The 12,777-nt window shown below is 41.8% G+C and overlaps 1 protein-coding gene across 9 annotated transcripts in view; it reads right to left on the minus strand.

Annotated features, from left to right (window-relative positions):
• thrap3b (thyroid hormone receptor associated protein 3b) overlaps positions 1-12,777 on the minus strand; it is a 46,240-nt gene that overhangs the window by 7,868 nt on the left and 25,595 nt on the right. For 5 of the 9 annotated variants that reach the window (XM_014142604.2, XM_014142606.2, XM_014142601.2 and 2 more), the window contains exons 2-4: positions 10,512-10,657; positions 1,304-2,155; positions 86-742 (exon numbers count right to left, since the gene is read on the minus strand). In XM_014142604.2, coding sequence (XP_013998079.2) covers positions 86-742; positions 1,304-2,155; positions 10,512-10,627 — 1,625 coding nt within the window. In that variant the 5' untranslated portion in view covers positions 10,628-10,657. Of the gene's footprint in view, positions 1-85; positions 743-1,303; positions 2,156-4,865; positions 5,239-10,511; positions 10,658-12,777 lie in introns of those variants that run through there. The other 4 variants (XM_014142609.2, XM_014142602.2, XR_006758962.1 and 1 more) reach the window with 3 other exon arrangements.

The raw sequence follows: 12,777 nt of genomic DNA on the forward strand, positions 1-12,777 counted from the left end.
AACTATCCAGTGTTAAATTATATTTTCAGAAAACATTAACCCTCCAAGCAGTCTGTTGATGAACAATAATGGTAATGCTGCTTACCTGGGCATCTTGTCAAAGGAGTTGATACTAAGCTCAAAGTCATCCCTCTTTCCAGAGGGCCTGGGTAGGGGTGACTCCACCCTAGAGACGGGGAACAGGGCCAGGGGCCTGTCCTTCTCCCTGCTACCTGAACCCCTAAGGGCCACGGTTGCTATGGCTGGGGACGTACTGCTCTTCTCCTTGTCTTTCTTCTCCTTCTTCTTGGACTTCTCTTCTTTCTTGGAGGCCTGCTTGCGGCTGCGGTAGAGCTCCTCCTCCATGTGCTCCAGGTCTTCCACCACGTCTTCGGCCGTGTCTCTCAGTCTCTCCTCGTCCTTCCCTGGGGGGTAGTAAAGGGGCTCGTCTTCCCACTTCCCAAACACGTCCCGTGTCGTCAGGGTGGCTCCTTTGGGCTTGGCCTCCTCTTCCGCCTCCCTCTCCCTCTCTCTCCCTGCAGCCTGAGACTTGAGGAAGGCCTCTTCAGCTTTGTCCAGGAAGGGCAGGGACTTATCGGCCTTGGAGCTGAAGGAAGCTGCTGTTATGTTTAAGAGGCCACTGCTAGTCCTGCTCTTGCCTTTCTCTCTGCCGTCTCCGTCCGTGGTGCTTTGGTCCCTGTCCCGGCCATTCTCCCACTTTGCCGCCGCCTGCTGCTTTTTGCTCTTGTTTTCTGCCAAGAACCTGGACAATCAGACAGATAACTAAATGGACCTTTACCACGTTATACAAAGGAGAATGTCTAGTTGTGTTACAGAATCCCAGTTTTCTAACAGGGCACTGATTAAATTCGAATGCATTTCGTCACAAGGGGTCCAAATATTGGATGATCAACAAACAGAAAAGAAACAAACAAGACAGCACAACCATAGAGCTGACAACACCACAGAATGACATGTAAGACTTACAATAGCATAGGTCTGGTATTGTAATAATTATACTTAATAACCACCTCCACAATTAGGGGGATTTCATACAACTGAACCTACTTTCAATGCATAGCAGAGGACAACAGCCAGCGACTTTTTAAATGTTGTCACTTGCATTTGAAATGAGAAGAGGACTGCCATTGACAATGGCATACAGTTTTAGCTGTATTCTTCCAAGGATCTTTGTAGCTGGGCACAGACTGAACAATTTTAATCACAAACTGGGATGAAGAAAACTCAACTTAAAGAAAATAAAACAAAACAGGTATGATGAAAGACAAATGTAGCAGAATGTAATGGGAAGTACGGAACATACTTTTTGAAAGCAGAGGAAATGGCACTTTTATCATCTGCCCTGGTGGGATCCTCCTTGCCAAGGAAGCCAAACCCGCTGAAGGAGGCGGTTGGCCCGGCCTTGGTGGAGCCCGGTGGGCTGTTGGTGGAGGGAGCACTGCCAGTGCTGCCGATGGTTCTCCACAACGGCCCTTTGGGTTCTGATTTTCCCTGGTTGGCACCAACAGCAGGACTGCTGCGTTTGGGGCTGGTGTCATAGTCACTCAGACCCTGCCATTTCCCAGCAGAATCCTTATCCTGACTACTGGCCTCTCCCCCCTGTCCTTCTGCCTGCTCCCCAGTCCCTCCTCCGGTATCCCCCTTGGCCTCTGCTGGCGTAGGCCTGTCCTTTACATCCTTGGAGCCGGGCTTCCCCGAGCTAGGGCTGCTGCGGCGTTGCCGCGGGGATGAGGAGCGGGAGCGAGACGAGCTGTGGCGCCCCCGAGACCACCGAGAACCCCTGGAGGACGAGCGGTCAGAGTATCGAGACCGCGAGTGGCTGCGGCTGCCCGAGCGTTTCCTAGGAGTGCGGGAGCGTGAGCGGCCTCTCCTGGGGCTATGCGGACCGTGGTGATCTTGGTCGCGGTGTGGCCCGTCCCGGTAGCCACCCCCCCGCCAGTTGTTGGCTCTGTAGCCATAGCTGTTCCCTCCTCTCTGGTAACCACGGCGAGGGTAGAAGCCCCGGGTTCTACCGCGGAAGTAGAAGGGTCTGCGGAAGCCGCGGTTGTAGCCTCTCTGGTAACCCTGGTAACCCTGGTTGTTCTGGTAGTCTCTGGTGGGATAGTTCCTGCCGTGGGACGGAGAGTGAGATCTGGAGCGGGAGCGAGACCTGGAACTAGGAAAAGAGAAGAAAACAGAAGAGGAGAAAGAGGTATGTTAAAAGATACTGTGTAGTCAATGCCCATACAAGTTTCAGGAGGTAGCCTAAAACATTGTAAACCATAAACACATGTTGAGATCCAGTCTGGTGTATTCAGACAGAGGGGAAAAGTGTTTTGTTTCGCCAGCCTGCACTTTGCCAACTCAAGTGTGTGTTTGCCCATCTCCAGACAATTCACTCACAGAGAACATGGAATAAACCCTACAGGGATTGACATTAAGTTCTCAAAAAGGCACTTACTTGCCCGTCCGTCCAGTCAGGAGCAGTTTTTACTTGCCTGAAGATTATGGTCGCTTGACCAGAAAATGTAGTTGGCTAAACAGTAACACAACATTAACAGATCCAGAAAAAAATTAAAATAAATCAGGTCAGAGCCCTATACTACGAATGTAGTTTGAGTTGGCGAAGTAAGTTTGGTCAACTGTTCAACTTGGGATAACCGGTACCATGAATGTGGCTCACCTTTTAGCCAGGTAAATGTCTACGGCAATGAATCTTTCAGATCTAACCTGCTCCGGGGCAGGCTAAATCAGGGCTAACTACATTTATCCTAAATGAAGTGTCTGAGCCATGAGTTGAGGATCAATTAAATCCGATTCCCTCCCTCTTGCAAATATTGAGTCATCATCCACTTCATTTGATGAAGACAACAGATAATACTTTTCTAATCAAAATGTGTTTGTGTACAAAAAAATATATATTGTTAAGATAACTAGCACTTTAGTAATGACAAATGCATTTGAAATGACTTACAAATTATTTTATCATAGGAGTGTGAAAAAAAAAGGTGATCGTGCATTGATAACCACACCAAAGTAACACAATAAAAGACAGCACTTCTAAAAGTATATTTCACACCATACCCTGCTGAATTTGAAAGATATCTAAATGAAAGAAACGTTTTCGGTTCAAATGAAAGTGACGTGCCCATGGATTGGTGTTTCAGCACTGTCTCAATGAAGAGTTTGGCATTTGACGAGCCATGTCAGACATGCATGCGCAGTTACAAGCCTGCTAGATAGAGTTAGCGGCAGGCAGACGAGCAATATCCACCATCGTAGTATGGATGAAGCCTGAGATGGAATGTGAAGCTAACTGAAGCTAGTTCGCTTTAGAAAAATAAATAAAAAATGAGTACACCTAACTTGCTTCGTAGTATACCCCTCGGCAGTGGTAGAAAAAGTACTCAAATGTCATTCTTGAGTAAAAGTAAGGCCCCACACCTTAATAGATAATGATTCACGTAAAAGAGAAAGCCTCCCAGTAAAATACTACTTGAGTAAAAGTATTTGGTTTTAAATATAATTAAGTATCAAAAGTAAATGGAATTGCTAAAATATACTTAAGTATCAAAAGTATAAATAATTTCAAATTCCTTATATTAAGCAAACCAGAGTGCAAAATTTGCTAGACGTATTTATTTATGCATAGCCAAGGGCACACACCAACACTCAGACATAATTTACAAACAAAGTATTTGTGATTAGTGATTCTGCAAGATCAGAGGCAGTAGAGATGACCAGGGATGTTCTCTTGAGAACTGTGTGAATTGGACAATTTTCCTGTCCAAATGTAACGAGTACTCTTGGGTGTCAGGGAAAATGGAGTAAAAAGTACATTATTTTCTTTAGGAATGTAGAAGTAAAAGTTGGCAAAAATATAAATAGTAAAGTAAAGTACAGATGCCAAAAGAAAATACTTAAGTAGTACTTTAAAGTGTTTTTACTTAAGTACTTTACACAACTGCCCCTCGGGTGTATTCAATAGCTGGGAGTGAATTAAACAAACAGCACAGACCATCAGGCAAAAAAAGGAAAAAAGAAACTGACTGTAAATGAACTGGTTGTGCTCCAAGTGGATGGGACTGAGGGACTGTGTTATGGACCATTCTGTCCACTCAGGGGAGCTACAAAACCATACATCAATTACAACTCAGCAAATATACTACTGCTGCCATTTTCCTCTGGAGTCTCAACATTCAAACATCTTCACTTCAAGGTGCCCTTTGACCAGATGGAAAGAGCAGGAGAAGTGCCCATTCTAGCATTATATGGAATTAAATAGCCAGCGTTTTACGAAAACAAATAAAATGTAGGCCTATTCATGCAAATGTACCCACAAGCCAATGCATTTGGTTAAATCCTGGAGAGCATAAAAGTCTGCTATCTAGGTCTAACACCTTCGAATAGTTTAAGATCATGTCTTGCCTGTTACACACACAGGGAGAAGATTCTTACATTGTCTTTAAATCAATAGAAATAATGTACAAAGAATGAAATGGAAAAACCACATAGTAGTAGCAGTAGAAGTACAATAACATTGAAAGTAGCGTGCCTACAGTACATCAGCACACCTTACATATCATGGAAAATACTAACTAGCAGGCAAATTTTTTAAACGACGAATGCAAATTGGGGCCTCACAACAAAACCCAAATTAGAACCCATGCAGCCAGCAAACCGGAGATTGGTTTCTACCCATCAAATCAAGTTATTGGTAACATACACGTGTTTAGCAGATGTAGCGAAATTCTTGTGCTTCTAGCTCCGACAGTGCAGTAATATCTAACAATTACAACACACCATGTACAGCAGAGGGGTTGGGGGGAACCCCCAAACAGCCAAATCCATCACGTAAGCCTCTAATAAAATCCCCCATAACTTACCGCTTGCGCCTTTTCATCGGAATATTCTGGAGGTGATGTGCTAAGCAGTGAGCAACATAAACACTCACAGTAGTGAAGGACTCCCCATGTCTGGTGAGAGCGCTTGTGGAGGGACTGGAGCAGTGGAAAGAGGCGGTACACATTGGGCCAAAACGGGAAGCATTTTCACTCTAATCCTTGAAGGGAGTGAGGAGATGGGGGTTTGGCCTGGGTTCTCCCCCCCCACACCTCCCTCTCCTTCCTTCTGCCAACTCCTTCTCTCTTTATAAAACCATGCACTTCCAGCCATTACTTTCCTTTTGGACAAATCACTGAAATGTATGTCACTTGTCTTATGCATTGCTGACCATTAAACTGAAACAGGTCCCAAGCGTCCTGTTTTGAGCCTAAAGCATGGCATAAAAACAACATCTCCTGCCAGAGTGGGATCAAACTTTAACAATAGCCTACTTAATATCAATATATATTTTTTTAATTACAAAGCTCAGTCATGAAAAACTAAGTTGTGACGTAACTGACGCCGGGCCCATATAATTCCTCATTAAAGTCCTAACAGCTGAAAACGTACCGACAAAGTGCTGAACGCTGTCTGGCAGCCCTTCTACTTCAGCGCAAAGAACCAACCGAAATTATGAGTCAAATCCTTTTGATTTAAGTATTCCTCTGAAACAAAAGGCTGACTAAATAATTTATCAAAACTGATGGCGTCACTCCCTGCATGTTATGTAAGTGCACTATTTTATTATATCACTCACAAAATGTACAACTCAACAGAAGACTGGAGGGAGGTTGTGTAACAGGCCCTATAACGTGTCATCTGGAAAAGAGGCTGTAGACTGTACCAGAGCATTGATACTAGGGCCAGGACGATAGCAGTATCACAATACTCGTTAGTATTGTGGCAAGGAAACAAAACACTAAGCGGATTTAACTTCTTTAGGAAAACAGCCGTAATGTTGGAAATAAACATCATCATGGTGTCATTGAGTCACATTTGTTTATTTTACAAGCTATAGCACACAATATTTTGCATACAGGAGGTTAAAGAGTAACTTTCATGGAAAAACATTTTAGGCTTAGTTATACTGACACACTTCAATTCTGGTTATCCTTTTGACAGTTCGTTGCAAAAGTGATATACACCGACTGCACAAAACATTAGGCGCACCTTCTTAATATTGAGTTGGACCCCGCTTTGCCCTCAGAACAGCCTCAGTTCGTTGGGACATGGACTCTACAAGGTGCCGAAAATATTCCACAGGGATGCTGGCCCTTGTTGACTCCAATGCTTCCCACAGTTGTGTCAAGTTGGCTGGATGTCCTTTGGGTGGTGGACCATTCTTGATACACACGGGAAACGGTTGAGCGTGAAAAACCCATCAGCGTTGCAGTTCTTGACACTCAAACCGGTGTGCCTGGCACTAACCACACCCCGTTCAAAGGCACTTAAATATTTTGTCTTTCCCATTCACCTTCTGAATGACACACATACGACCCATATACGACCCCAAATTTTTGCTTACCGTTTCATACATATCTATGTGGTTTTAAGAAACAATATGTAGGCTATGAGGATTATATGATGTTCATATTCATAACTACATCAATCGTAACAAGAAATAAATGACAATGGTGGTCATATCACCTCATTTTTTTCCTCACCTGCTATAACTGATTGATGGTGCAGTCCGCAAAGGCAGTTGGCTCATAGTTAGAAATGTGAGTTTGAATCCCACACAGGGCAGAGATCATTTTTTAAATCCTCTATTTACAATATTCATCCCATGCCCACACACTTCTAATTCTGAAAAGTGAAAGCCTACTACCAGGGGTCACACTGGTAGTAGTTGTAGGTTTTTATACAGTATCCAAGACCAATCTGTGAATTCATTTGACCATTGGAAAAAGAGCTACTGCGTAAATACTGCAATACAGGTTGGATTGAGCCCCTAACCTTCATTTTCAAGGTGATTGCACTTTTCACAATACCACCACATTTAAAAAAAAAAAAATCCACCCCATGGGATTTGAACTAACATCAAGTAGCAATAGATGTCAGGAACTCGGCACCTCTGGATAGTGAGCTAACTGTCCAGAGCCGTATTTGCTTACAATGCACATATTTTTATTATCAGAGTGTGTCTGTGGACTTCTGGTAAGTATGCTTTAGTGAGAATGTGTTGGGATCAGGTACAACTACATTTACCCACCACCAAAATAAATATTTGCGCAATTCCCACCCCACCCACCCATAACTTCCCACCTGAATGCATTTTTTTTTAAACAAATTTAAAGGGTAGGGCAAAGGCTCAAATTGGAGTTGAGAGTTACCCTTTAAAAAGGACCAAAGAGTTCGTCGGCTTTGTGTTTTCATTTTGCTATAAAAAATGTAAAAAAAAAAAAAAAAGGTTTTTTAAATGTGTGATACTGGTATTGTCACAGCCTCAATGTATACAGCACATCAGCCTTAATATTAAGAGAGGTTAGTCTTCTAGTAGCAAAAGAAGAGCAAGTGATAAACATACATTAGTTGAAAGTTTGTTTTACCCAAATATTCTAAGAATCGATATAGCCCAACTCAAGGCTGAAGAACAGGAAATACACATATTCAAATCTCATGGTGGGTAAGGCTTTCCATCCCAGTAATCTTATGAGAAACAGGACTGGATTACAACTTCATACAGTAAGGCAGTGGTCCCCAAACTTTGAGCCGAGATTACAGAGTCAAAATGAAGGCCAAGATCTTCCACTCAGAATTGTTTTAAACATAAGCCTGTGCAACACTAACCTATTAAAACAGTTCTGTAACATTGAGGTTTGTAGTAGACTATATGCCAAATACATTATCACTGCATATTGGTTATGCTCGAACTGTCCTGCCAATGTTCTTCTCAGACCATAAAAAATATATATTTTAAAACTTGAGGAATATCACACTGGTAAAATATCATCACTTGTGGTATTACTTGTGAGGCACAGCTGAGTGAGCATACATTTAAATAAATGTGCTTTTTAAAATATTTTACTGGACTGATTGTGCCTGCAGCTGATGGGCTGTCTCAGTGGAGGGAGAGCATCACAAGGTCAACCTCCCACCGTCAGACAATCCCTTAGCCCTCCATGTAGACTGACCAAAAAGGGGACAGTCTTCCAGCTGATAGCAAAAATCGAGTCATACCACATTATTTCTGCCTCATGCACAAATTCATGTTGTTACTCCTATGACCAGAGAAAGTGATATTCCTCTATATTACAAAAAAACACATCTACCAATAATAACTCCAGCCTATCAATACATTTTGCTACTAATTTATTTAAGCTGCAATGCTGGTTGCAGCGCGAGTGGCGAAGCACATTTCATGGCTTATAAACGTGTTGAATAAAAACGTAAACATGAACTCACTCAAAAACAGGAGCTCTGTTGTATTTGTTGATAGTCTCTCTTTAGTCATGGTTTTAGACATTTTGAAATCACAGTATCAACTTACTTTTCTGTGCGTTTGAGGAAGCTGCAGACAGACACAGAGGGGTCAATTGGTGGGAAAAACAAGTTCACATTGGTTATACCAGAACTGTGATTAGGTGCATGTCATTTTTGTTATTTAAATTGTTACTAAGCCACAAACAAAGTCATTAAATCATTGTTAAAAAAATAAATAAAAAAACAGTCTTAGGCCTAGTTATTTAAAAAAAGATCTAGTCTATAGAATGATTTTCAAATTGGTAGGGCCATGTTTCTCTTATCCAAAAAATACTCAGATATCAGTTATTAGCCTACCTTTAAAAAACAAATATTATAGCCATATCAGGTGTAGGCCATTGTTATTTCATCTTGATCATCTAGGTATGCGCATTTGCAGCATTCTTCCATTACGCCTTATGTCCACCAGATGCAAACTGTGTTCCGGCGGAAGTCATTCATTGTCAATGGAGCAGTCCGTAACGCTACGTTGGGGGTGCCGTACTAGGCTGCGGTGTGTTCAGTGTACCACATTCGTTCAATATTTTCAACTCCTGCGTTGCTTTATCGCGCGGTGGTACAAACGTTAGTACACAGACTTCAACTAGCTAGCTTTTAGCTAGTTGAAAAGTGAAGCACTTGGACATCAAGTACAGAAAATGCTGGCTAGACATCCAGAAAGAAAATGCATCTGGTGGACATCGGGCATTAGGCTACATTTGCCTTTTGGTCGCAATTTAAAGGTTAGGAATAAGGTTAGTAGTGTGGTTAAGGTTAAAATCACATTTTAAGAAGAGAAATTCAGAAATAAGCTGGCTTTATGACTTTGTGGCTGTGGTAACTAGTGACGAACGCTACTTTCCGACATAAAAAGGAAGTGATGGGATTTCACTTATAATATAGCCTGCCTTATGCTGAATCAAAAGGGGAAAAAAAACGATGGCTGACTTGGTGGAAAAGAAAGCAGGTCTTCGCTTTCAGGCCGAATGATAAAGGTGAGGGATCAGCAGCAGACCTGACCGAAGTCACTTGCAGAATATGCAAAAAAAAATGATCAGGTCTAAGGACCTCCCTCAACATTAACAAGTGAATCATCCTGCTGAGTGCGCTACTCTGGGGCAGAAAAGGTGAACACGCTTGTGTTACTTGCCAGAAACCTTTAGGCCTACCTAAGACTTGGCAACAAAAACATGACCTAATGGTTCCTCATTGCACTTTCATTTTAAAATGGAGCCTATATTCAAAATACATATCTTATAGGCAAAAATACTGTCAAATCTTGAAAGACTTATTTGCAAAATTTTTTTTTTTTTACTATTTTATATGCCTATATTTAGGATTTGTACAGTTTATGCAAAAGGCATAGCCTGGATAATAGGCCTATTCGTTTTAAGCCTAAACCAATGTTCATGCAAGTGTTAATAGTTTTCTGACTGTGGTCAACTTTCATATAAATGCACAATTTGTAAGTTATTCAAAATCTAAAGTTGTTTCAGACAACTATGACACCAACTCATCATCGATTAATCTTTTGTTCCCGCTTATTGAAAGTTCTGCTACATGAGCTTATATGCCCAGTTTACGGACATTAATAAACACTTCGTAAATATTAGTTTAACTTTTATTGATAGTAGCCTATGTGTAGGTCTATAGCCTATTGTTGGTTTGGTTTGCAAGGAGAGAGTCTCTCTCTCTGAGTAGGCTAAGCCAACAAGTCACATTCAAATCAAATGGGGAGAAAAAAGGGTAAATGAAGATTTTAAAACAATAAGCCAGACAGTGTCTGCTGTAAAAGGCCCATGATCATCATCCAACATTGGAGAGGAGAGGGAAAAACAACAAAACACACATTAGGCCCCATCTGACATCCATTCTTTCTACATTGCTCTCTTGCATTAGCAACTACCACACATGTATTGAACATTTTAGGTTATGGCAAATAGGGAATAGGCCATTTGGCATGTCGCCCTGCTGTGTGCTTGCTGCCCTGCCAGACTCAAATATGCTAAAACATAGTTTGTGACATCAATGTCATCCTCATCGACGATGGCTGAAAAACATTGTTGATAGAAGATGCAATCGTAAAATCGTCCAACACTAATGCAAGGCTTTATCATTGTTTTTTTTTACAGAAATGTTTCACAATTGACCACCAAATAGGGGAAGGAAGTTCAAATAAACCTCACCTGTAGCGGTGCTTCCTGGATCTGGAGCGGCTTCTCGAGCGAGACCGTGTGTAAGACCTGGATCTGGACTTTGATCTGGAGCGGGACCGTGCAGGGGAATCTGGAGCCTTGGACATCTCCGCAATCACAACTGTCTAGAGGTTTACCTGTCCAACAACAGGGTGATGTTAGTATGCTCTGGGTAATACACTTGTGCTTAAGACAGTTCTCAACTTTCATGCCTGTTGAACAAAATTGATACGCTTAAAACCAGGAAGTTGCCATCCTTGAAATAAGCACAGATCTACAATAAAACTAGTTTATTTGCAAAAATATACAGTACCAGTCAAAGTTTAGACACACCTACTCATTCAAGTGTTTTTCTTCATTTTTACCATTTTCTACATTGTAGAATAATAGTGAAGACATCAAATCTATGAGATAACACATACAGCATCACGTAGTAACCAAAAAAAGTGTTAAACAAATCAAATTCAATTTTCTATTTGAGATTCTTCAAAGTAGCTACCCTTCGCCTTGATGACAGCTTTGCACACTCTTGGCATTCTCTCAACCAGCTTCATGTCACCTGGAATGCATTTCAATTAACAGGTGTGTCTTGTTAAAAGTACATTTGGAATTTCTTTCCTTCTTAATGCATTTGAGCCAATCAGTTGTGTTATGACAAGGTAGGGGTGGTATACAGAAAATAGCCCTATTTGGTAAAAGACCAAGTACATATTATGGCAAGAACAGCTCAAATAAGCAAAGTGAAACGACAGTCCATCATTACTTTAAGACATGAAGGTCAGTCAATCCGGAAAATTTCAAGAACTTTGAACATTTCTTCAAGTGCAGTCGCAAAAACCATCCAGCGCTATGATGAAACTAGCTCTCATGAGCACCGCCACAGGAAAGAAAGACCCAGAGTTACCTCTGCTACAGAGGATAAGTTCATTAGAGTTACCAGCTTCAGAAAAAGCAGGCCAAATAAATGTGTCACTGAGTTAAAGTAACAGACATCTCAACATCCACTGTTCAGAGGAGACTGAAATCAGGCCTTCATGGTCAAATTGCTGCAAAGAAACCACTACTAAAAGGACACCAGTAAAGAAGAAGAGACTTGCTTGGGCCAAGAAACACGATTAATGGACATTAGACCGGTAGAAATCTGTCCTTTGGTCTGATGAGTCCAAATGTGAGATTTTTGGCTCCAACCGCTGTGTCTTTTTGAGACGCAGAGTATGTGAACGGATGATCTCTGCATGTGTGGTTCCCACCGTGAAGCATGGAGGAGGTGGTGTGATGGTGCTTTGCTGGTGACACTGTCAGTGATTTATTTCGAATTCAAGGCACACTTAACCAGCATGGCTACCACAGTATTCTGCAGTGATACGCCATCCCATCTGGTTTGCGCTTAGTGGGACAATCGTTTGTTTTTTAACAGGACAATGACCTGAAACACACCTGAAACACACACCTCCAGGCTGTTTAAGGGCTATTTGACCCTGTAGCTCAGTTGGTAGAGCATGGTGTTTGCAACGCCAGGGTTGTGGGTTCGATTCCCACGTGGGGCCAGCACAGAAAAAAAAATGTATGAAATGTATGCATTCACTACTGTAAGTCGCTCTGGATAAGAGCGTCTACTAAATGACTAAAATGTAAAATGTAAATGTAAGAAGGAGAGTGATTCAAGTGCTGCATCAGACTACCTGGCCTCCACAATTACCCGACCTCAACCCAATTGAGATGGTTTGGGATGAGTTGGACTGCAGAGTGAAGGAAAAGCAGCCAACAAGTACTCAGCATATGTGGGAATCCCTTCAAGACTGTTGGAAAAGCATTCCTCATGAAGCGGGCTGAGAGAATGCCAACAGTGTGCAAAGCTGTCATCAAGGTAAAGGGTGGCTTCTTTCAGAATCTCAAATATAAAACACTTTTTTGGTTACTACATGATTCAATGTGTTGTTTCATAGTTTTGTCTTCACTATTATTCTACAATGTAGAAAATAAAAAAAACTTGAATGAGTAGGTGTCCAAAATGTTGCCAAATACTGTATATAAAATCACATCACTACACAACTTAAACACAATGTCCAAGAAAATCACCTCTACAAATTAAAAATCTGACTAATGTCCCAAATGCCACCCTATACCTACAGACCCTGGTCAAAAGTAGTGCACTATGTAAGGCAGGGGTTGTCAACAGACGAATATAGTTGATTTAGGGAATAGGTGCCATTTGAGACAGCCTATTTCTAGAGCTGTTGTGACCTCAGGTCTGGAA

The sequence above is a fragment of the Salmo salar genome, chromosome ssa14, assembly GCF_905237065.1.
Source record: "Salmo salar chromosome ssa14, Ssal_v3.1, whole genome shotgun sequence".
Classification (NCBI taxonomy): domain Eukaryota; kingdom Metazoa; phylum Chordata; class Actinopteri; order Salmoniformes; family Salmonidae; genus Salmo; species Salmo salar.